Source organism: Ascidiella aspersa, chromosome 2 (genome assembly GCF_963924565.1).
Source record: "Ascidiella aspersa chromosome 2, kaAscAspe10.2, whole genome shotgun sequence".
NCBI lineage: Eukaryota > Metazoa > Chordata > Ascidiacea > Phlebobranchia > Ascidiidae > Ascidiella > Ascidiella aspersa.
The window spans coordinates 14442424-14466189 of record NC_139448.1 but is presented as its reverse complement, the minus strand read 5'-3'; the positions used below and the strand labels follow the sequence as shown (position 1 = coordinate 14466189).

At 33.4% G+C, this 23766-nt stretch overlaps 2 protein-coding genes across 2 annotated transcripts; both read right to left on the bottom strand.

Moving 5' to 3' along the window:
* Positions 1–450: 450 nt before the first annotated feature.
* On the bottom strand, positions 451–15998 carry LOC146163870 (HEAT repeat-containing protein 1-like). The gene is made up of 41 exons (XM_083381534.1): positions 15842–15998; positions 15514–15733; positions 14895–15036; positions 14600–14701; positions 14389–14529; positions 13864–14072; positions 13159–13280; positions 12899–12980; positions 12636–12825; positions 11608–11799; positions 11451–11533; positions 11082–11299; positions 10297–10988; positions 10117–10229; positions 9346–9461; positions 8996–9117; positions 8122–8356; positions 7876–8006; positions 7558–7663; positions 7386–7459; positions 7055–7231; positions 6813–6908; positions 6522–6656; positions 6303–6382; positions 6035–6161; positions 5768–5918; positions 5485–5692; positions 5260–5392; positions 5048–5188; positions 4923–4978; positions 4424–4580; positions 4208–4284; positions 3668–3815; positions 3285–3497; positions 3066–3218; positions 2884–2988; positions 2489–2654; positions 1776–1909; positions 1274–1438; positions 924–1032; positions 451–592 (listed from the first exon to the last, which is right to left on the bottom strand). Exons 1-41 carry the CDS (start codon positions 15981–15983, stop codon positions 504–506), a joined length of 6252 nt encoding a protein of 2083 aa, XP_083237660.1. The 5' UTR covers positions 15984–15998; the 3' UTR covers positions 451–503.
* Positions 15999–18501: 2503 nt separating this feature from the next.
* Positions 18502–20869, bottom strand: LOC146163869 (mitochondrial Rho GTPase 1-A-like). Its single transcript, XM_083381385.1, has one exon. The coding sequence runs from the start codon at positions 20790–20792 to the stop codon at positions 18930–18932; it is 1863 nt and encodes a 620-aa protein (XP_083237511.1). The 5' UTR covers positions 20793–20869; the 3' UTR covers positions 18502–18929.
* Between the last annotated feature and the right edge of the window lie 2897 nt (positions 20870–23766).

Genomic DNA, 23766 nt, shown 5'->3' with positions numbered 1-23766 from the left:
TTCGTAATACGCTACAAAACAAGCCATTAAAATATATTGTCTAATTTTTTGAAAGTTAGTGAAATACTTAAAATTCATCGTTTCTTGATGTCTGCGGAACACTTTGAGGTCCATGAAGCAGTTTTAGGGTATCCATGAAAAAACAGGCTCGTTTTAACTTAACCCCAAATAAAATAAATAGGCCTACTTAAAACATATATTTTCTCCGAAAAATCCGTTAAATTTGTTTTCAGGAGGATTTTTTTGTCATTTTTTCTTTTATTCTTTTGTAACTGGGATCCGTGGATCTCGAAACAAGTGAAAAGGGTACTTTAACCTCTTGTCTAATTGATTTTAAAGCTTTACTTTATGTTAGAAAGTAAACGTAAGTATCTTTGATTGATCCATATTACGTACCACTTTGGTGAAAATCACAATGAAAAATCACAAATATTCGAATGGGCATTTTTATTTTGATTAACGTTGCGCGGCTGCCTTCCTAGACACGAACTAATAAAACGGTGCTAGAAGAATTTCTGCAAAGATTCCCCGACCACGGATTCCAGTTCGGTGGCCACCTTGTGACAATGCTTCTCCACATCACTGTCTTCGTCTGTAAAAACAAGTTCATTTGCTGAAAGAGATTTTAAATAGCAATTTGGTTTTTAGGTTCATTTGCTGAAAGAGGCCTCCTTCTAGAAACCCGCGATCTTTATTTTTAAGCATAAAAAAATAATGGCGAACAAATAAAACAGCTGTGGTGGGGCAAACGTTATTCCCTTTACATCGTCTTGTGATAATTTCTAGTTAAGTTTCTTTAACTTTTTTTTGAGTACTGTGGAAACTTTTTTGTCGTCAGTTTGGCATATGAACTGATCATACCACAAGAATAAGGCGAGAAGTTGCTAAGCGTTTAAAATGGCCATGAATTGCGTTCAGCTTACCCTCCATTAACTCGGCTAGGAAAGGTATCGTGTCAGGGATCATGGCCATGTAATCCTGGCCCAGCTGCCCGCCAATCGCCAGCACCGCGTCTAATGCGAAGCACCGCACCTGTTGAGTAAACACGTTGTAAACTATACCGAAGTTCATGACAATCTAAAACTCTGACGTAGTCTTAAATAAAAAAGTCAATTAAACATCACGTCTGTCAAGCAATGCATGGTAACCTACTTAGTAAAACTATGATTGTTAGTTAGGAGTAAACAATACAAATCTAATCGCTAGTGAATAAACTCATGTCAACGCTTTAACAATACCACAAGTCGCGGAGAAACAAAACTAATTTTCCTGCCTCTTTTGCGCTGTGCCTCATCTTCATAAGCACGTTGTGATGGAGTGGTTGCCAAGCGATCCTGTTGTGTGAGGAGGCGGCCAGTTGTCCAATTAACGGGATCACGCGACTCGAAATGTAAGTAGACACGGAAGCGGAATCGTCCAGCAGCCAACTCTTTTCAATCTAAAAACCAAAAAAAAAATTAACTATGTGGCAAATAAGTGAGGAAAACTTTCACAACCAACAACATAAAATACCGGTTTGCACAACGGGAGATATGTACAAACAAAAATACACGAAAAAAAGGACTGCATTCGTTCAATTAATTGTCCATTGTTACGACATAACTTTGTAAATTGTATTTTTTAAATCAAAATAAACAGTCTAATACTACCTTTGCCAGGACACGCACGCACTAAAAGTCAATTATATATCAAAAAATGAAATATAGATAAATATACAGTTTTTGTTTTTAATGTGATAACAAAAATATAACGGTCTGCAAAAAAAAATAAGTCACCTCGTCCACCAGAGGTTCGCAAATCTTATCAAATCGCTCCTGATTTACAAAAGAGTCGTCAGCCTGCATTAAAGTGGCAAACATTTCAGCAGCGTTGCTCATGCGGAACTTGTAAGACGAAATAAGTTTTGCATCTGCAAAGAACAGGAATTGAAATTATGTGCTCTGGAATTTTATAAAAGATATCAGAAGACAGCTAGTGAAGTTTTGTGCTTCATTCTGCTTACGCCGTTAAGAGTAGATTATTATCATTCAGTACATTTTGAATACACCAAAGCTTTGGAATTAGATCAAGATTTTATGCATGTAGAATTGTAGAGTTCTAAATTGTTATTAAGGAATTCTATGTCCCGTGTTAACAAAGTTCCAGTGAAGTGTTGCTCTGTCATTCACTAAGCATAAGTTAAAACAAACAAAAAGCAATATTTGTTTATTATTAGGACATCATGTAAACGTCACAAGACGCAATGGCAATAGTTTTTAGTGTAAAAATGTTGTGCTTTTAAAATATAGAAGTTTAGTTATTGGTTTATTGATTTTCAGTTAAAATAGCTGTTTTTTTAAGCAAATCTACCAAAAAAAATCTAGATCTTAAAGGAAAACGTTTTTGGTGAGAGTCCCGATGTAATTTTCTATATTTATATGGTAGGGCCATTGTTTCCAGTGTATAGCGCAATATGGATTCAAAGAGGTTTATTTCTCGGTATTTTTACCTTCTTTATCAATTTGAGCTTCCATAATGACTGCGAAATGCGGAACAAGCTGAGTTGCAAAAGGCGAGAAAATCCCCTTTAGTTTTGAAGCCAGCACATTCATGCAGTGGTAGAATGTTGTGGCGTTACTCAGTGGACTGTCAGAGGAGCAGCCCCACAAACTTAACTGCAAATATTGGTGTAAAAACTAAGATACATACAATCTATATTTGTTTTTATTATTGTAGAGTACATTTTTTCTATATTGTGGTACATTAATTTTACTTTTATAAAACTTATTATGTCACTTAAAACCGCATCTTAAATACAATACAAATATAATTTTATTTTGAAAAAAATAAAATTGACAACAAACACATGAGTGTATGTTATTCTTCAGCAAATTTTGCACATACCTTATGGAACAGGACTTGAAATTCTTCTTCAGGTAATTTTAAGCAGAGATTAACGATTCCTTCAACTACCTGTTTTTCCATATTTAACAAATCGTCCAGGGAAAGCTTAAAAAAGTAAATGTTTTACAAACTATATAACATTTTAAAAAGAGTCGGTTTCACTTTTATAATGATAGATTTACCTCCTGACAGGTTTCACGAAATTCTGACATCTCCAGCAGCAAATTAAACATTGAATTGGAGTGAGTACTTAAAACGGCCTTTCCCATTGAAGCCAGATGCACGTTGACTACCTCAACCAAAAATCTAGCGGCGAGCGGGCATTTTGCCAAAATCTTCAATAAGGTTTAATATAAGATAGTATAATTTGTGCTACATGTGCTTCACGGTAAAATCGTCACCTTTTTATAACACGCCGAAAATGCTGGAATCAAAATTCTTGAAGGAGTCTTTTTGGCGATGACAGCGAAAAGGTCATTTAAAATAGTATTAATTTCAAAAGAATATTCTTCAACATTAAGAGCTTTTCCTTTCCGTTTTTTTACTGATCGATTAGATGTATTTTCAGTCGGATTTTCAGCTTGGACTCCGTGAATCAACGTTATTGGAGTCAACTGTTTGTTATAAATATATAAAAAAAATTAAAATTAAACAACAAAACCTTGGTAAACCGATATTTAGTAGGATGGCCGAGCAATAATCAAGAAACTAAATTAAAAAATCCTGCATTGTTTAAAAAAAATAGCTATATAAAATTATTATTTGTGTTGAGAAGTTTTCTCACCTTGCATAGAAAACCAACCAAATGAGGGCTCAAAAAGTTAGACACAGATGAGAAAAGCATGTATACTGTCTTAACCAAAGAATGCAAAACCATTGCATTTTTAAGAACATGCTTCGATCCCAGTAACTTTAACAGACAAGGACAAACTCTAAAAACCAAATTGCTATTTAATTTTGGTTGATATTAACTTAACCTAATGGCTTATTTAATAACAGCCTTATTTAAATACTACTTTATCTGGTAGTTTAGCAATAGGTGAACCAAATCTTAAACTACAACAATAGATTACATGTTAGCAATAATAAGTTAGGATCATCACCTTTAACAAAGGAACAGTTGGTTTTATATTTTAAATAATTTTATTTTGATGCTATATTCTTTTGTCCAAGAATATTTTACACCGTTGTAGCAGAACATGGTACTATTTTAATAAATATATAAACAAACTCAATACATCCAAATGAAATTTCTTATTTTACTTTCTGTCCACTGTTGATTGATATTTACATAATTAAATTGATAATGAGTATTGTTGTATACCTGGCCAAGTGTGCAATGCAGTAGGCTTTCAAAGTGGTGAACAGTTCTCCGAGACACAAAACTGATGGAGCTAAAACCTGCAACAGTAGCAAAATAAATTACGTTTTTAATGTAGATGGTATTGTAGTGCTATTTTAACTAGAAGTTTGTTCTGGCTACAGTGTACAGAAAGCGTTAGCAGCACCCGTTAGGGTTTCAATCTTCACATAAATATACCTCGCTTTCGATATCTTTTTTTGAAACAAATTCACAAAGCACTGGAATTAGCGAAACAAAATAGTCTGAGCAGGAACTTCCGCAAATCTTCACAATGCGAGTGAGGGCAGTGGCAGAGGCAGTTTTGTATCGAGCCGTAATAGACCCTTGGTCCTCACTGAAAATATTTAATTCAGTTTTTATAACATTATGCAATTTACATTGAACTTATTTATACCTTTGGCAGGATTGCTTTGCCACAAAACATAACACTATATTGTAATTTCTAATATTAGGAAATATATATACTTATGCATTTTTAGTATAACATATCTAAATGGTGATAACAAATTTTTATGCATTGAATTAAATGTAGGAAATATATTAAAACAAACAGAAGCATTTATGATTAGATGCCGACAAATATGACAACATGGTATAGAAACTTGTCGCTTGAATAAAAGCCTTTTACAAAAAAACACTATAATTTTAACATTAAATCTACTGAAATCAAACTGACCTGTCATCAACTAACAGGGCTGTAAGATGTCTTGCCACATTTTGAAATAGGAGAGCCTGTGGCATAGTTTAAGGTTCAGAAATAAAATTTAGAAAAAAACTAAGCATACATAAATTAAAATGTACCTCATCATTTGAAAACTTGAATCCATATGATATGTGTCTTGTAAATATTTGAATGACTTTTAAATGAACTTGGTGAGATTGCCGCTCCAAGAGTTTGCTTACAATTAGCAACATTGTTCCAGTTGGCAAAAGCTGGGTAATCTATAGGCAAACAAGAAAATTTAAAACTTTGTTACTTAATTTTGTATTCCAACTTACACATTGGAACAAACCTTGTCCAAAGTTTCATTCATCTTGGAATAAAGAACATCATAATATCGTGATGACTTTTCCGAAGGTAAATTTATGGCTTGACTTTTCAGGTTTACAATTTGTTCATTGAGTTGTAGGGCTTTCAGAAGAATGCTGCATAAAACACAATGACAAAGGTGTTGATTAAATAATGTACATAAAATATTTCATAGTAAAACATTAAATGTAAAATATATAGAAAAAACCTTTCAAAATTTTCCATGCGTGTTGTGACTAGCAATATTTCTTCACTAGTCTTTTCGCTGCACTGAAATGCATTGGATATGGGATTTCCTATTGACAACAACTTTGAAAGAAGAATTATAGAGGCTAGACGAAGGTTGCAAATGTGAACTGCAGACATTTTATCAAAATTCATTAGCTGACTGCATTTCTGCACCCCTTTTCTAGTTTCTGTAAACAGTAAAAAAATGTTTTTGCATTAATGTCCTACCAAATTAAGGTAAAAAATGTAGAAAAGAAACAAACCAAATTCGTTGGGCATTTGTTGAAGAAAGCCAACAATTTGTTCAATGCTGTTTATTTGTGTGTCAATGGTAAAAATGTGACTGAAGGACTGACACATATCTATTGTTCCCTCCAGAGATATGGATGTTACTTCAGTGGCTACATCATTTGTCTTAATTTTAAGTAAATTAAGATTTATCATCGGATATTACCAACGTTAAATCAGCATATTTTCCAGTTTAAACAATATATTTATACAGCTTACTTGAAAAAAATTCAACATTTTACCTCCATTTGTGCTTCCTTATCTGGGGACCTAGGTTTTGAAAACTGCTGATCGATCAACAAAATCATTATCTTCCAGACATAATCTTGTGGTCCAACTGCATTCAAAAGCTCCTCAAGGATCGTTAACCTTAATTCATAAAAAATACATAGATATCTATGTTCTAAAACTGTATATTAATTAACTTAATAACAATATGATAGATTTGTTAGCTGCACAATGAAGCTTTTTGTCATTTTAAAATCATTTAAATGAAATGTACAATACTACCTGCGATGTGTTGGTATATGAGGCATTGCATCAACAAAGACCTGAAGAATTTGGACAACAGTATCATCACTAGCACTCTTCTGAAATAAACAACATGATCATAATAACAAAGCCTATCTGACTAATTGTATAATAAGTTATGGAAGGTATTTGTGGTGAATGTAAACCAAACTACATTGTAATATGTAAAAAACAAATACCATATAAATATATATATACCTTTTGTTGTAAGAGTGCTGGTATAACTGACTGGATGGTTTGAGATATCACTTGAAAAGAATAGGAATCATCTCTACGTAGCAGGCTGTTGCCCATGAAGGTAAAAATTGACATGATTGTGTGAACTATTTTATCCTGTAACACACAAAAAAGCTACATTTCTTCATAGTGGCTATAAATTTTTCTATTATGTCTTAAAGAACAAAGCACCATTTATATTTGGCTGTCTATATGATAAACCGAAAAAAATAAAAATAAATAAATTACACTTTTTTATGATTACATACTTACAGGAAAGAACAGAACAGACTCTGCAAGCAAAAGCACTGCCTCCCGGTGTACAAAAGCATTTTCAGTTTGTTGAATGCAGTAAACTACTAGTTCAAGCTAAAATTTAAGAGGGCACAATATGAATAATGATAATAAAGTTCATAACTTTGAAATTAAACTCATTGGTTAAAATTATAAAAATAGCTGTATATTAAAAAGCACACAGAACCTAAAATTATGAATTATATAATGCAATTACAAACCTTTAAGGTTAACTGAATTTTTAGACTTATTTGCTCAGATATTTCGTTTGCTTTCACTCTGCGGACCAGGTTTAGCAGGCAAGAAATCAAAAGTTGGGTTATATATTCCAGTGACCCATCAAACTTCCGTTCAATCACAAGAGTATTCAACAGATTACATACTGTTTCCAACAAATCCTTTAAAGCAAAACTGGAATTAGTCAACAGTTATCATTTTTAATATCACAAATATGTCCAATTTAACAGCTTTCGTTTTATCACAACAATGATAAATTTCACTTGCTTTTCTCTAATTATTTATTTAAAATTTGACATATTAAGTTATGTTCACCTGTGGTTCGCTGATCTGCTTTTTATGTTGAAGAACTTCCAACAAAGCAAGCAGGATGTTGAAGTTTTGATTTTCTAAAAACAATTACCATTCTGTACTAAAATGTGTTTAAAGAGTCAAATTTAAGTTGAACTTTCCTCTAGCTCTAGTAAAGACACTACAAAGTACTAACCAAGTTCTTTGTTCTCAGAAGTGTCTACACCTTTTACAGATTTTTGAGCTTTGATATTGCAGGCAGTTATCTCATTTTTCAGCAATCCGGCTTGAACAGGTATTATCTAAAAAAATAATGTTGTACTTCTGTTCATAAATAGCTACGAAAATATGTGAAAACTGAAAAGACAATATTATTACTATTTACTTTCTTAAGGTTTTTTTAACACACAAATTTAAATTGTTGGATGCATGTGTAAGTTTTATTGACAAGGTATACTGCTTAGTGCTTAAGTTTGTAACTTAAGTAAGCAATTTTGTTTTTCATGATACAAACCTTTAACACTCTATTAACTTGGGTTAATAAAACTTTGTGGGTGGTCGAGGATTTCATTTCAAGCAGTGAGTGAAACAACTTTTGTTTTTCAACATTTGGAACTGTAGAAAAGCGCTTTCGGGTAATTATCTCTAAAATAAAAACAATAACATGAAATAAAATATGTTTAAAAAAGCTGCATTTTTGTAATTAAACATATTAATCACTATTGCAATAAACTTTAAATATCCCCCAAAAACCACCTACTTAAAGCAGCATATTGTGCACTCGTTTCAATGTCTTGTTGTGGCAAAAAAGTTGACTTGAGTGACAGAATCTGGTAGAGCATTGTTCCAAGTTGCTTTATAGGGTAATTACAATTAACAGCTTTACTGACCACTATGGCAATAAAACTGTTTTCATTACTACCCAATCCATCGCTTAAGTGAAGCATTGGATTTGCAGCAGCAAGCAGTGTGTCAAACATGGGCTTGACATTGATCTAAAATATATATTCAAGGTAGTAATACAATGTTTTAATATGCATTAAAATGTTTTACATCGGTGGTTATCAACCAATGGCTATTTAAAAACACTTTTAGAGGACTATTTGAAACTTTTTCGGTCTTAGCACCATTTTTTGTCTAAAAAAAACGACTAACAATAAAACTCTTGCTTTATGAAAATCTGTTTCAAACCAATTAAAAAAAAAAAAAAAAAAAGGTTGCTACAAGGCTAAAATATTCACAGCCAGTGCTTCTTTATTACTGCCCATCATAACTAAAGTTGTTGTTTACAATTTCCCATAAAGGTAGTATTATTATGATGTTTTTACATAATATTAACTATATTTATCTTTGTATGGGTACTTTGAATAACCAGTCATCACACATCATCCTTGGTGACCATTACAAACAATAATAACCACATAATGGTAAAAAAAATCCAATAAAAAACACAAATTTATCACACATTTTTTTTTCTTTTTTTCTGGTGCTGTTCAAATGACATAATATTATATCTAGTTTTAGAACCTTTATTTTAATTGTCACTAAGTAATTTGTTGTGTTAGTAAAAAGTAGTTGTTACTAATATTGCTATAACATTATACATTACCCGGTGTTGAGTTATATATACTTACTTCATTCAAGCACTTTAAAAAGGATAAGCCAAATGATGAAACTTTGGTTTCTGATTTCATACCCACAACATGAAGATTTACCATTTGCTTTAGGAAGGCTTGGCGTTCTTTAAGTTCTTTTTCTGATGAATTAAAAAAAAAACATTGTTGTATTTCAGGGAAAACATGTTAACTATTACTAAAATACATCTTTTTAGATAGCTGAACCTTTTCCTGTATATACAATATTTTTTACTGGGCACAAAAATAACAGATATTAGTTTATCAGCTACAACAACCTTTCTTTTAAATAGCTATACAACTGTTTTGACCGTTAAAAAGGGTAACAACAAATAACTTTTTTATATTACTTTTTAGACTAGAATCATCAAAATAAAGTTTGAGGCTTTGCGAAATGTAATTGTGATCCGTTTGAACTTCATTCACTGATTCACAAACAAATTTAGCAAGTTCAACAGCATGGCAACTGCAATAATAAAATTAACAAATTTATGCAATAAAAATATAATTCAATGATTCAATATTAGTTTTTAACACACAACATTAAAAAAAAAGTTATTCCTAAGTTTTGATAAAAGATGTTCTATACTTGACATTTTATATCCCAATATTTTGGATAAAAAGTATTGCGACCGTTCAGATATAAAAATGATGTCATTACTATGCCCAAACAAGCAAAATGGTGAAATTGAAACATTCAAAGGCCTTTTTTTTTATTATTAGGCTAAAATTTGCTCAATAGTTATAAAGTTCAATTACTCTCAGTTGTTAACTTTCTATTGGAATTTTTCTATCAAGGTAGACATTCCTATTCCTGTATTGGATTGCAAATCATAACTGAATTCCCACAAGATTTAGCATCGGATCAGCACATAGATCAACTATTATAGTATCAGAAGAGCACCTAGATAGTACAACTGCAGCATAGGGACTTCAATCCAACTTTATCAGACATCCCTAGTATTGATCTACAATCAGTTCAACTTTTTTTTAATGGCTAATTCTCCTTTATATTAGAGTAATTTTATTGATTACACTTTGCTTGTACACTTATAAAATTTTATGTTTTTGTACACCTATAAAATTTTATATTTTTGAAATTTTTAATAATAAGGAAAAACCTGGGTAAAGCAGATATGGATTGTAATGCATAAATTGAAGCACTTCTTATTTTGCTTTCACTTGAGGACAGAGCAAGCAGAAGGGCAGGTAAAACGATTGAAGAGTCCAAGCCCTGAAATAAAATGCAATTTTTAAGTGTTTACAACTAAGACTTTGAGAAAATATCCTTCTCAACCTACCATTTTAGATTGTTTTGAGGACTTTAGTAGCATTGCAACCATGTAAATGGCTTGGATGCGCTTTGGTAATGGATAAGTGGAGTCATCTGTCCAGATTTCAACCAGGAACTGATGTATTTCATTAAATTCAATAAAAAATGATTGAAAAAAGTAAGCAAAAACTTTTCCACAATCCGGGATTGTCACACTGGTATTTTTATACGCCTTTGAATGCATTTTAATGTTCTGACATGTATTTAAAAGGAGGGAGAAAATCTCATTTCTTGTTGAATCATCACGATGGTCACCTTCTTTGATGCAGTTTCCAATTTTGGATATGGCTTGCATTAAAATTTCAAAACAGAGCTTGACAACAGACAAGCCAGAAATGCTGTCCCTAACTACGAGTGAAGTTAACATGGAAATACATGAACCTTCAACCAAAGAAAGATCATTTTGATTTAATAACTGGAAATTAATTTCTTTTTCAACAATGTTACAAAGTTTTCTGATAATTGATGGAAAGCTGCTGTCCTGGACATTCAGTTTTTGGATACAGGCAAGCATGAGAAACCAAACAATGGGTGCTGAGGAAAACCTGTGATCGCTGCTGAAAACCGATGATAACAAGGCAGATTCAAACAAAACTGCGAGGTCTTTAAATGACATTGATAACAGCGATTTAAGTAACTGGCCAATTTGCTTTTCAGGATCTAAAAAACAAGAACTTAGTAAGATACCCCAACTACATATTATCTTTAACTTACTATTTATTAGGCTATAATTTTGTTTGGAAAACAAATTACCCTTTAAAGTTGAAACAGTGAGGTGGCTGTTTTTCTTCAAAAATTTTGATTTTGAAATTGATGTCAGGAGCTTCTTGGATTCTATGTTAACCAAACTGTCAAAATGAAACTTGATAACACAAAGAGTTTTCATGATACTCTCTTCGTTAAATATTTTTTCAGAGCAGTCGTCCGCCATAAAGAAATTCAAAATTACCTTCCTACAGTCAAAACTGAACCTAGAATAAATGTAAACGTAATATATATACTAACATGAGAAACACAACATGAAATATGCACATTCATTTATTACCCTTTCCAAATTTAAACAACACCAGAAAAACATAAAAAATGCTTCTACATTTTTCTAACTTAAGTTATTTTACTTACTCAGTAGAAAACAGATGCCGCAACAAAATGTTTGTGATTTCATCTGGTTTCTCGGTTAACACTGCTAAATGCTTCTGAAGCAACTAAAAAGTAAGATAATAATTTTTCAATGACGAAAACATGAAATAGAGAGTATAAGAATGTGCTAAATATATACCTTAATGCAACCAATCACAACATTGCTATCGGTCTCCATGTTTAACAGGCGAATGATATGATTTTGAACAACATCATTTAAATCATTGTCAGGTTGTTCTTCACTCAGCAATTTGGACATAATATTTATTGTCTGAATCCTAATGGTTAGTGAGGGGTGAAGCAAACCAATGACTACTGATCCAGTTGAACCCTGCATGAAATTTCAGATTACAATGCACAGTTTCAGAAAGATAAGTAATTTTAAATAAGCATTTAATATCTTACAAAACACTGTTTTTTAAATTAAAATATATCAACAGGAACAGTCAGGGGCGTACCCAAATATCCAAAAAGAGGGGGCCAGAATTTACCTTAAGGAAATTCCCCTAGTAATTTCTTTAATTGCACAACAACATATAATGTGAAAATATAATTATAGAGAAACGTTGAATATATTTTAAAGATGCCTGATGTTAAACCTGCACCGCATATTAGCGCAGACAGGAAACAGCCAGGAGCACCAACTGAGCCTAACTCGGTAGATACAAAATACAAGTGTTGAACTTTTAACGTGAAAAAGTGTTGCGAATTATATAGTTGTTTTTTACTATGAGTACATAAACTTCTGTTTCATTGCAACTGCAATAAACGTTATTGGTCTGGATTCGACCCTAGACAAAAGCTACTGGTTTGCACTTGATATTTGTTGAGCATTAGCTTAAGCTGCTTGATCCAATTACATAAAAAACATGGTCACTTTAGGCAGTGAGTTGATATGGATCCCCAAAAACCCACCCCCTAGATACACCCCTTGTTCCGTTTTTTTTTTTCTTTATATGATTTGTTTTATGATATATGGAAATTGTACACTATTGTGCCTTTATAGCTACACATGTGTTAAATATAATGGTGTCTGAAATTTCTCAAAGGTCGGAAAATAAAGACTACCAATATTTAATGCAAAAAATCCGTATTGATTTTTTAACTGTGTGATCCCTTTAAGTATAATATTTTATACAAACAACTACCAAATGATATAATATATACTTGATAGGAAGCTTCAAGGAAGTTTTCAACATTGTCTCCCCCAGCAGCATTGTCAAAATAAGTTGTTACAGACCGGTCAAACTCTGTGGAGTAACGTTGTTGCAAAAACATGAGAACGTCAGTGCAAAACTGAATATTTTTTGGAAATACAATGTCTGTTTTATCACAAAACACTAGTTTCATCAGCAACCTTGAATAAAAACATTTGTTTGCAATTAGGTTTTTTTTTTTTAAATTTTACATTAAAACATATATAACCTTACTTTAAAATAATATGTTGCATTTTGCTGCTTAAATTTACTTCTTGAACTAGTTTTAAAAGATAATTACATTCCTGGTTTTCACCTGCAAAACATCATATATATTTAGATAATATTTATATCTATATAATAAAAATAATCAAACGTTTAACATGTGTACATTCAAGTGTTAAGTATTCTAATTGTATACATTTCAAGTGTTAAGTATTTCTTATTTAATTGTTTTACATGCAAAGCACTGTACCAAGTATATATGGTTTTACCTGACAATGCCAATATTTCATTTTGAATCACAGCTGACACCAGATTTTCAGATTTGCTATGGATCCCAAACTTTTGTACTGTTTCATAAAAGTCTTTCAACATATACATCTTTCTTAAAATACTGAAATATGCCAACAACAGATATTTTATTTATTTTAAAATATATCTTTGGTTCAGCTTGTACAACCCTTTTTAAACCAAAAAGTTTTTAGCAAATGCAAAAATTTAGGTTCTGTGCAAACCAAGTTGTTTCAGTTTTAGATTGCTAATCAAAATCCAATAAAATTTTACAATAATCGCACTTAAGAACTATTACGGAAAATGCCATGTGAATACCAATCAATTACCAAAAACTGAAATCTAAATATTTGTCATAAACTTGGCCAGTTTGACTGTTCAAAATTGAGAATATATATTGGTCTAAACCAGGTGTCACAAACTTGTGGCGTACAGACACCATGCTGCCATTTACAGACACACATGCGATGCGTAATATTTTTTATTAAAAAAAGAACTGTCTTAAATATATGTAAGGAATTGCAGCTTTTTAGCACAATTTTGTTGTTAAAAAACTCAAATATATCTAAAAATAATCTTATAGAATCCTGAATGAAACTTGAGTTTGACACCCATGGTGTATAATTAATGATTTTAGTAACAAAGTATCTACTAAACATTATTTAGAAAATTGTTTTTAACATTACCTTGTAGACAAGATTTCATTCTCTTTTTGAGTTTCACAAAGCAAAAGAATAACTTGTACAAGCTGAGTCTCAAACTCGGGGAGGCAATATTCCAAACAATGGTTCACAAAAGATTTAAGAATGTTAACTTCGAGTGTGACAGTTACAAAAAGTTGTGAAAATACCATCAAAGATAAAGCTTGGAAATCTGACTTTTGCAGCTGAAATGCCTTGAAAAGAATTCAAATAAACAACAATGAGAAATAACAATAATATTTTAATGAATAAGCAAATATATATCTTAATGTAGAACTTGTTGTTAGGTAGGAAAATAAAATTATTAAGGATTAGAAAATAGATCGGCTTGAGAAGAGCACTGTTTCCATTTAATAATTATCTTTTAAGACAAGTAATCCTTGTCCAAATTTAATACAGATATGTAACAAATTAAAGTGAAAAAATAGTACCTACTACACTGTAATTTTTTGTTGACAATGACATTTGTCATTAATATATATTGTATACTCAGTACAGAACAAAACTCACCTTTAGCAACAGTGGAATTATTCTGGTAAGTATTCCATCTGAAAGACGCTTTGAATAATGTATAACACCCAACACAGTACCAGTAAAAAAAGTTATGTGATGATGTGCTGAGGTGGAACTCAAAGATCCACTTAAGATTTCCTTAAAACACATGATAACTTGGTTAAGAAGTTCCAAATTTATTAAATAGTACCATGTTGTAGTGTGTTACTTTCATGATATCTCTCATCATGTCACAAACAAATCCAAAGAATCCAGATTCCTTGGAGCAAATTGCTACAATTTTCAACATGGAATAAGATTCATTTCCCTCCTATAAATATAACACAACTTTATAAAGTTAGTCATCTTTAATGAAGTAATCTGTCTTTCTAAGTCTTTATAAGTAGTTCCTAACAATGCTGCAAATTATAATGTTTTTTGCAACTTAGCTAAGCAAAAATTGAGTTCTATTATTTTATCTTCACATTAATTTTTTGTAATTAAAATCAATTTTGAAACCAGACCTGCAAAGATCTGAGCCATGACCATTTGACTGAATGCTCTTGCGGGTCAATCAATTGTACTGCACGCACAAACACATTAGTAGCATGGTATGGAACAATGCATCTTAGAAATGCCACAACATTGAAGGAGTGTATGTGAAATCTAAAGACAAAAAATTAATTTTTTTTAAAGCTGGTAGATAGACTACAAAATTTTGGTAACCCCTTGTTTAAGTTGTTGTTCGATTACTAATAAAAATAAAATTAATTTGAAGTAAAGCAAATTCCAAAGTTGTTGCATAATAATAAATTAGAAAAAAATAATGCTATGATGTTTAAAAAGAAAATAATATACAATTTTTATCTAAAATACAGTTATCAAGTGACTGGACATGCTCCAAGAAAAATAGCAGACTTTAACTGTACTCTAAAACATTGAAAAATGATAAAATAAGTAAATTTTGATGTACTTTTGTTCATTGTTATAGCAACCTATATGCAATATTATATTGTTTGTTCATGATTTAACACCTAATCCTTTAATTGCAAGATTCTAATACTACAGTGCTTTTGAGGACTGAAATAAACCAAAGTTAAATGCCAAAAATAAAAAACACATTAAGGGTCCAGTCCAACCTACCTGTAAATCAACCATTCTAGACATTTCAATGTAGGGCGCAGAAGAAAATGCGGAGATATATGCATGAGAAAATTGTTAATTGTGGCATCCAGCATCCTATTAAATTCCTTTGTTTTAGTAGTCCGTTCCAAATCCTTTGCTCTTTCACTGAACAATTGATTATAGAATTTTGAATGAAGGTTGTTGTCCATCTGGCATAACTCTTCAAATCCATTAAGACCTAAATTGTGAAACAAAGTAAAAAATGTAAAATCGTTAAAATGCATTGTTGTCTACCTAAGTTTTTTAATAATGCATGAAAGTAAACTGACATTTTTCATGAACTTACCTAAAGCATAAATTGTGTCCTTATCAAACAAAACAGCTTCTTTAGAATCAAACAATAGTGACGGTCTACTCTTGTTAAAGGTTCTTCCCAAAGACCCTTCTGGCAAGGCCAACTTCAGCAATTGTTCACTTAATGATGTCATTATGTCAATATAACTAATAACCTATTAAAGGACTAATTTCCATTAATTTGGGAATGAAGGTTTTGTAATGGTTTATGCACACGAAAGGGAAGCATGCAAGATATCGATCAAAATTTTTTACACATTACTCAAGAGCCAAGGCAACCTAAGTTAGCCAGCAATCATACATTTATCAAAAAAAATATTAATATTTATGAAACTAATATTTAGTAATATTCAGCCCTAAAATTTAAATGTTCCCCTCACACCAGGTTGGAAAGTTTGGCCTGCGCGGGGGTTAATCTCCCGCGCAGTAGCAACTTCAGCCGCGGTCACAGCCGCGCATTTTATAGAAAATGTGTTCAGCCGCGCAAATCTGACTCGAGCAAACGCGCAAAACTTCAGCCGCGCAAACTTCTGTATGAAACTTAACAAGCACAAAAAAAATTTGCGGGCCGCATACTGAAGTTGCATAAAATTTTTTAACGCTAGTTTATAAGACGTATATAATATAATGCATCATATAGAATCACCAAAAACGCACAGTTCGGCGATTTGGTCACGCATCAGTGAACAACGGTCACGTGTTTAGTGACGTCAAATTAGGCAATTTCGAGTAATTTTGCATATTAAATGCTATACTATCCAACTTTTTAAATATTTACCTGCGCACTGCGCCCGCACACCAACCAAAAATTGCGCAGTGATTCAAGTATTCTATGAACGCTGTAAGTTTAATATAAATTCGCAATTTACAACTTTCGGTAGCCTGATGGTTTATTTTCAGCCGCGCAAGTTCAAGTCGAAATTTTATTTTCAGTCGCGCGTTTTTTCAGCTGCAAAACATCTCCCCCGCGCAATATCCAAAGTTTCCAATCTGGATGATACCTATAAGTCTACTCTTTAAAAAGAGCCATGACTCAACAGCCAGTCATTCAGGGATAGCACCGCAAAACAAACAGAACTGTTGCAGTTCATTTCATTGAGTTATTGGTTAAATTACCTTCTGCAAATATGGTAATGGTTGTATGATTTCTGGTGGTTAATTTTTTGGGGAAAAATTTAACTTAAATAGGTCAAGTCTTGGGGCTGGTCTAGAATCCTACCACAACGCACATTATTCGGGTTAGGGTAAGTGTTTGGGTTAGGGTTGGACAAGTACTATATTAAATGAAAAATATAATAATACTTAAACCACTCACACCCAAACGCTAACTCGCGTCCTTAACCCAAATATTGTGTGTTGATTTAATAATTGTGGTATAGGATTCTAAACCAGCGCCCAAGTCTGCATAATTATGTGCTGTCTAGCTCTTGTTACATTACCATATTCTTTCAATAGAAAACAATTTAGTAATAATAACAATCTGATAGACAGAGTACAACTTTGTTCAAAATCTTTAGTAAACAAACACATGCGTGTTTTAGTAAATCCAATGAGAACAAGCTTATTATAATGTTGTTTTTTGAACAGGGTAAATCAAAAGTAAACCGAGGACAAGGATTTAATTACGAAAATGTAGTTTCTCATACTATTTATATCTTAGGATCTGGGCTATAACTTCATCAGTTAGGGCCCTGAAAAATCCACTATAAGCGCCAAAAAAATTTGAGCATAAGTTTGACAACATAAACGCATCAAGTTTATGATTTTCTAAACGGTTTACTAATTTGTGTTCGCTTTGTGATTTATTGATATATATACGCCAAAACTTTACCTTCCTTAATGATGTTCAAGAAAACGTTAAAAAAATCATAATGGGCCCACCATATTACCCGAGGAAATAAGAATCTCGCAGCATTTCGAATTAGTTTGGCCAGTCTGTAAACGTATATCTGTCGCTTCTGATTAGGTGCTATCTATATTTTATCTCTCGTGCCCTTTTTTCCGCTGTGTAACTTATTATTATTAAAAAAAACTAAATAAACGCATCAAGTTAAGATTACTTGCTTTATGGGTCACCGTATAATCTAAATTTGTGACAAAAGCCGTCGCAAAACGGTTTTCTTTGGTTAAAGTAGGAACTCGTTAGATTTTTTTAATTTTTTGTAGTTTCAATAAAATGCAATAACTACCGAGAACAAATTGTTTTCAGCTTCAGTTAGGTAACAAGAAAAAAACAAAAATCAATGGACAATCATTCAATAATTAGAATTTTATAAGCGGGCAGGATATGATCGTACCTGACGCATATTTTGTTCAAAAGAACAATTTTTGTTCTAAAACGCAGACTTGGATAACTGTTTCTGCGAGCAGCGCTTCTAGGTATTTACTTGAACATCGTAGATTACACTCCCGTATTTAAGTCGCACAGTTTACTTTTTTTCAGGATATAAACAAACGAGATTACATTAGTAAGATTGCGAGTTTCGACTGATTTTGATCGAATACACATAAGATTCTTGACGTGTGCAACAAATCTTACACAAATGGTATATAAGTATACATCTCGACTGCCTGAAATTACTTTATAAGCAATCAGTATAAAAGGCGGGGATTGGATAGGACTGGCTTTTATTGAAGCACTGTTAACAGCAAGGCACAAAACGCACGCGGGTAAAATGTTTTAAAAGGCAGGTTATTTATGCAAGCTGAGAAAACACGACGGTGCAGGAATAACATCCATGATAGGTACCAACAGATTAATTATTTAACCAGGAGAAGATAGATTAGAAAACATCTTATGTGAAAAAAACAGGATTAGTGTTTTACCCGAAAAAAGTTACTTTTATTCCGGTGAAAACCAACGCATCGTTGTCTTGTGCAATAATCACCGCTAACAAACGTAAACAAATTGTTGGGACATAATGTCCTAGTTCAAGTTCATCAAGAAGCGTCTACAACCTACACGTCTACTTAATATAGGGTTGTGCCACAATATTATTCGTTATAACAACAACATGTTGATCATATTTGGTCAAACATAAAAAATATGGTGACAGGAACAACAACGATAATAAAATATTTTACTTGTACTGGTTTAGCGAAAATCGGTTTCTGCCAAACTTGTACACTCCGTAGCCGGCAGCGACACAGACCGCCGTTAAAACTCCCAACTTAAAACAAAATTGCAGCAAACTTTGCTTGGGGATTGAAAGTGCACTGGGGCAAGCCGTGAGGTCAGCAATTGTTTCGTAAACAAACATGTCCTTTTGCAATGATGAAAATGCGAAAGGAGCGTGCAGACCGTTCTGTTTGCAAAAGTTCTCCGGCTGCACTGTGCAGTTTTGACGCACCGGTCCGCAGTCGCTCTTCATCGCGATGACGAAGCAGGTTACGTCGGAATTGATGACGTACTTCTTGTACAGCTCAATGCAATGCTGAAAGCTGTTAGCGTCAGTGACGTCATAAAGCAGGCACACCGAATCGCACATGAACAAACCCTCACCGGCTGCGAGGACATCGGTGATTTCGACCTCATGCAACAGCAAATATACCGGCGTTCGTTTCTTGACCGCAACTTGATTAATAGCGAGGACGGAAACCTGCGACTTGTTGTTTTTCTCTTGAAAATCCCGCTCAATCAGGCCTTGTAAAAACGACGTTTTGCCCACGCCCCTCGCTCCGATAACCTTACACGTGAAAATGTCCTTTGCAATTTCTGCGTCAGTTTTTGAGTTGGAAATATAGGAAACACCTTCGATTTGAGATTTCTTGCCACGTAATGTTGAATAACCCAGGTAACCTAAATACTCCAAGGTGCGCGGAACATCTAAATACGTTGTAAGCATCCACTGTGAAAGAAATCCTTTCATTGTGATATAACCCTTGTCATTTGTACATACTGTGTTAAGCACATCTGCTCCCCATGGCTCATAAGGAAAGACGCTAAACAAATTGTCCATTTCAATTTGATTTAAGGCATTGTCAAGATCCTTGTCATATTTTTGGAAAACATCAATGAGAAAACTCCTGGCATCATCACTTAGCTGAGGGGTGCCTTCTTGCAATGGGAGAGTGGCATCGGGTACCAGGTATTCTTCAGCAATTGTCAGGTGATCATTATATCCAAACTTCCGCAGCACAGCCCATGTAGTTTCGTGTCTTCCTCTTTGGATAAATAGCAGATGCAAATAGAGGAATCCACCTAGTGTTAAAGATTCATCAACAACACCATCCAGGCAGTTTTTCTTGACCACATTCTTTACATCTTGGAGTGCTTGCATTGCCAAAGGTGTACTGAAGCAAATTTTCTGAAAATTTCCAAGCTCCTTATCATTTAAAAGCCCATCGTTATCTTCGTCACAAAGGTTAAATATTCTTGTCAATGCTATTTTACTTTCTGGCTTTAAGTAGCCATCACTTGGTGAGTAAAGCGGTCCAGTTGGATGTAGAACTGCTTTTTGGGCGAAATAAAACATTTCACTGACATTGTTTAACGTTTTTGAAGAACACTCAATGCATGTTTCAATTTCTGGAAATTCATTCATGAGTGGCATTATCTCACCCATCTTTGTGTCTGATATCAGATCAGATTTGTTTCCCACCAGGATAACGGGAAGAGATTCATTTATTGAATATTCCCTGACTAAGGGTAGCCACCTCTCTCGAATTTGGTGTAAGGTAGAAAGGTCTGTAAGGTCATAAACAAGACAAACAACATTGGCCCTGGAGACTTCTTCACACAGCTTGTACTCCGCTTGGTCAGCCTCGGAATAGTCAACAATGTAAGTCGGTACCTTTTCTGGTGTGACATCTGCCGGGATTGTTATCTCTTCAACCCGGCATGGTACATCCTCCGGAAATTCTTCACTTACAAGTGAAAGGATAAGTGAGGTCTTACCCACTTTGGGATCGCCTAGAAGCAATATATGGATGTCTTTCCACATACCAAAACCAGTACAGCAATTTTCAGATTGAGAACTGGTCACATTCACAAAGGTTGTATTATCACCAATTTACTACAGAAACATACCTACTCAGAAAAGGCAAAATATAGAATGAATTAGTTGCAACACTATTAAATACACGCTTTAATAAATCCGGGTCGGTGTAGTGTCGCTACAACTACAATATATGATATAATTTTACGCTCTACTTTGCGTTTACCAAATTAAAAACAGGTAGTTACGCACACCTGGAAGAAATTTAAAGTCCCTTTTAACCAATTTCAGTGATATATTGCAGCAATATTTGGCTGAGACTCAAGTCTGCAATTGTTGTTTTGCCAACTAACAAGACATAAATATTTGGTTGTTTAATTTACAAAATTGGGTGTTAACAAAATTCTATTTAAAAACAACTCAGGTGTGCATTAACAAAACTCATGCCTGTGATATAGTTTGTGTTTTTGGTTGCTTACTGTACTAATGTGCTGATATTTGACAAATTAGGTTGAACGCCAAAATGCCAATTATTTGCGCAAAAGGCTAGTTACTGCATAACTGTATTCAAGGCTAAAGTTTAGCACCAATTTTTGGTTGAATGTATCTCATTTAGCAATTAAGGGCTGTAGTTATAGGTAAGGACCTGGCTCTTATGGCGAAAGCTTAAGACTGCTTTGGTCTCAAACATATTACTTTTCAAAACGGTTTGGCTATCGGTGATACGTCAATAGACATCGGCCATGTGCGATTAACCCTGAAATGAATAAAAGATTGTTGCTGAGAGTGCAACTATGCAGCCGTTTTAACCTACAAATGTATGGTGGGCCGGAAACAGCAATTAATGTTGTATGCTGAAGGATAAAAAATTACAGAGATTATTTGTATTTCCTGTTGCAGCCTGATATATGAAAAACATCTCTCAGAAGCAAAATGTTGGGCGCTGGTCTAGGATCCTACCAAAGTGTACAAACAATTAATTATTAAATCAACACATAATATTTGGGTAAGGTTGCAAGTTAGCGTTTGGGTGGGGTAAGGGGTTTAAAGTATTATTATATTTATTAGCGCTGGTCTAGAATCCTACCACATTTTCGTCTGTGGGTTTATATTGCTAGCATTGTTTAGTTAGGGTGCGATTTAGCGTTTGGTTGTTGGTGGTTTAAGTATTGTTATGCTATTTATTCTATCATATTTATTTTCTTTTTTAGAAAAGTGCAATGTATGCAATACAGATTACAGAGTGCATTGAAAAATCATAAAGTGAACCCGAGGTCCATTTTTTCTACCTTTGTTGCTCTCAGCCACCCGGATTATTTGGGCCGTGCACCGGCAAGATCTCGTTGAGATCTGCCATACTTTCCAACAGTGCTATCTGTGAGAGTTCGATTATGGCTCACGACTGCTTGCGAGTACTATTGCATGTTATAAAACAGCATACAGCCAAACTTGAGAAAATAGAAAAAGAGATTATTTAATCACTGTTTTGTCATTTATAATGTTAAATATTAATGGTTCATCAAAAAGTTTGTGTAACTTTTTTGTATAACTTTTCGTACTGGTGCACCCAATGCATATTTTGGTGCACCGTGCACATGCACCGGTTGAAGAGCACTGTTCTAGACCATTGCCCATATATATAATACTTCCAGACCCAGTACGCAGTACAGTTAAATGCAAAGTGGAATGATTTGATAAACATTACCTCCAAATATCATACTAAAAAATAAAAATCGAGTGATAATTGAAATCTAGTAGCTTCTTAGCCTGAATTTCATTTGTAAAAATATAAACAAAGTTATAAATCTACTGAGCGAACGTGTTTAGTGTATGATAATACGTGATTATTTACTTGATCGGTCAAATTTTGTCGTTTTGCTTTCGCGACTCGCGTGACGCGTGTCGCTTGTCGCTTTGATAGGTTATACTTGTCGCGCGAATAATTAATAAGAATCGCGGGTGGCGCAAATAAACATCTCCAAATACAAGATTTAATCTTCTCATCGTTAGATTTTAAACTTGTAACAATATTTAAGGACATTAAAATTAAAAAAAATATAGGAAAGTCATTAATGTTAAACGACATGTTAGCCATTTAGGCTAAGTTAGTTTAAAAACTAAACTAAATGGTGTTTATAAGGTTTCTCCTTTATGGCGTCACGTTTAGATATAACTTTGTGATTTTACGTTTGGCGTAACTTTGTGACGTCATTTAAAAAAAAGGGAAAAACTATGCGCCGTCAAAACAAATACTTGATCGGCGCCTGCCTAAGCAATAAAAAATTAGAAGGATCCGCAGTTATCTAACTATGTGACATATGAACGGTGTGTGGGAACAATTAATAATGATCAATTTGAAATTTGCTTTCGTCGTTAATGTCCCACTGAACACTGGCATACAGCCCCATCCATCAAAAACCGACATTCATGCCCTAAAAATCTAAACTATATTTTCCGCCAACTTTCACTATGTAAACACAAAAATTTACGCGAAACTTTTTCTGTGTTACTATGTTCAATTCCATTTTAAGGAAATACGTTTATAGCACAGAGGTTGTGCATTTCATGAATGTTGCGCGTTGCGCCGCGTGACTAATACACTCTACAAAGTTCAATTACATTTAAATTAGAACATAAAAGTTGTTATTTCTAACACCATGTGATTCTGTTTATGTGCCTGAGGCATGCGTGTTTGATTGCAAGTCTCATTAAACTAATTTGCCTCGGCAATCAACCTCGCTATTGCTTCAATAAGTTTTTCTGTTGTCTGATTACAATTCCACACAGTTTGTGTTGGCTATTATGGGCAAACCGGCTAATGCCGGCAAGCACAACCACTCGCTGTCTTGACTAGACAAGACTGGATTGGTTCAACAGCAGAACAACTTGTAAATTGATCCTGATTACTGGACATTTTATTTTTGTAAGCAATCCTTTTTATACACAAAACTTAGAAGAGAAATTTTCTGTGCGAGAAAAA

Excerpts from the sequence above, each read along its gene's own strand:
- LOC146163870 (XM_083381534.1), bottom strand. The coding sequence starts at position 15,983 with ATGACATCATTAAGTGAACAATTGCTGAAGTTGGCCTTGCCAGAAGGG. Across the intron at positions 6,657-6,812 it reads AGTCTGTTCTGTTCTTTCCT|GATAAAATAGTTCACACAAT; the intron begins GTAAGTATGTAA and ends TGTGTGTTACAG. Across the intron at positions 5,189-5,259 it reads TGAATGAAACTTTGGACAAG|ATTACCCAGCTTTTGCCAAC; the intron begins GTTTGTTCCAAT and ends GTTTGCCTATAG.
- LOC146163869 (XM_083381385.1), bottom strand. The coding sequence starts at position 20,792 with ATGTGGAAAGACATCCATATATTGCTTCTAGGCGATCCCAAAGTGGGT.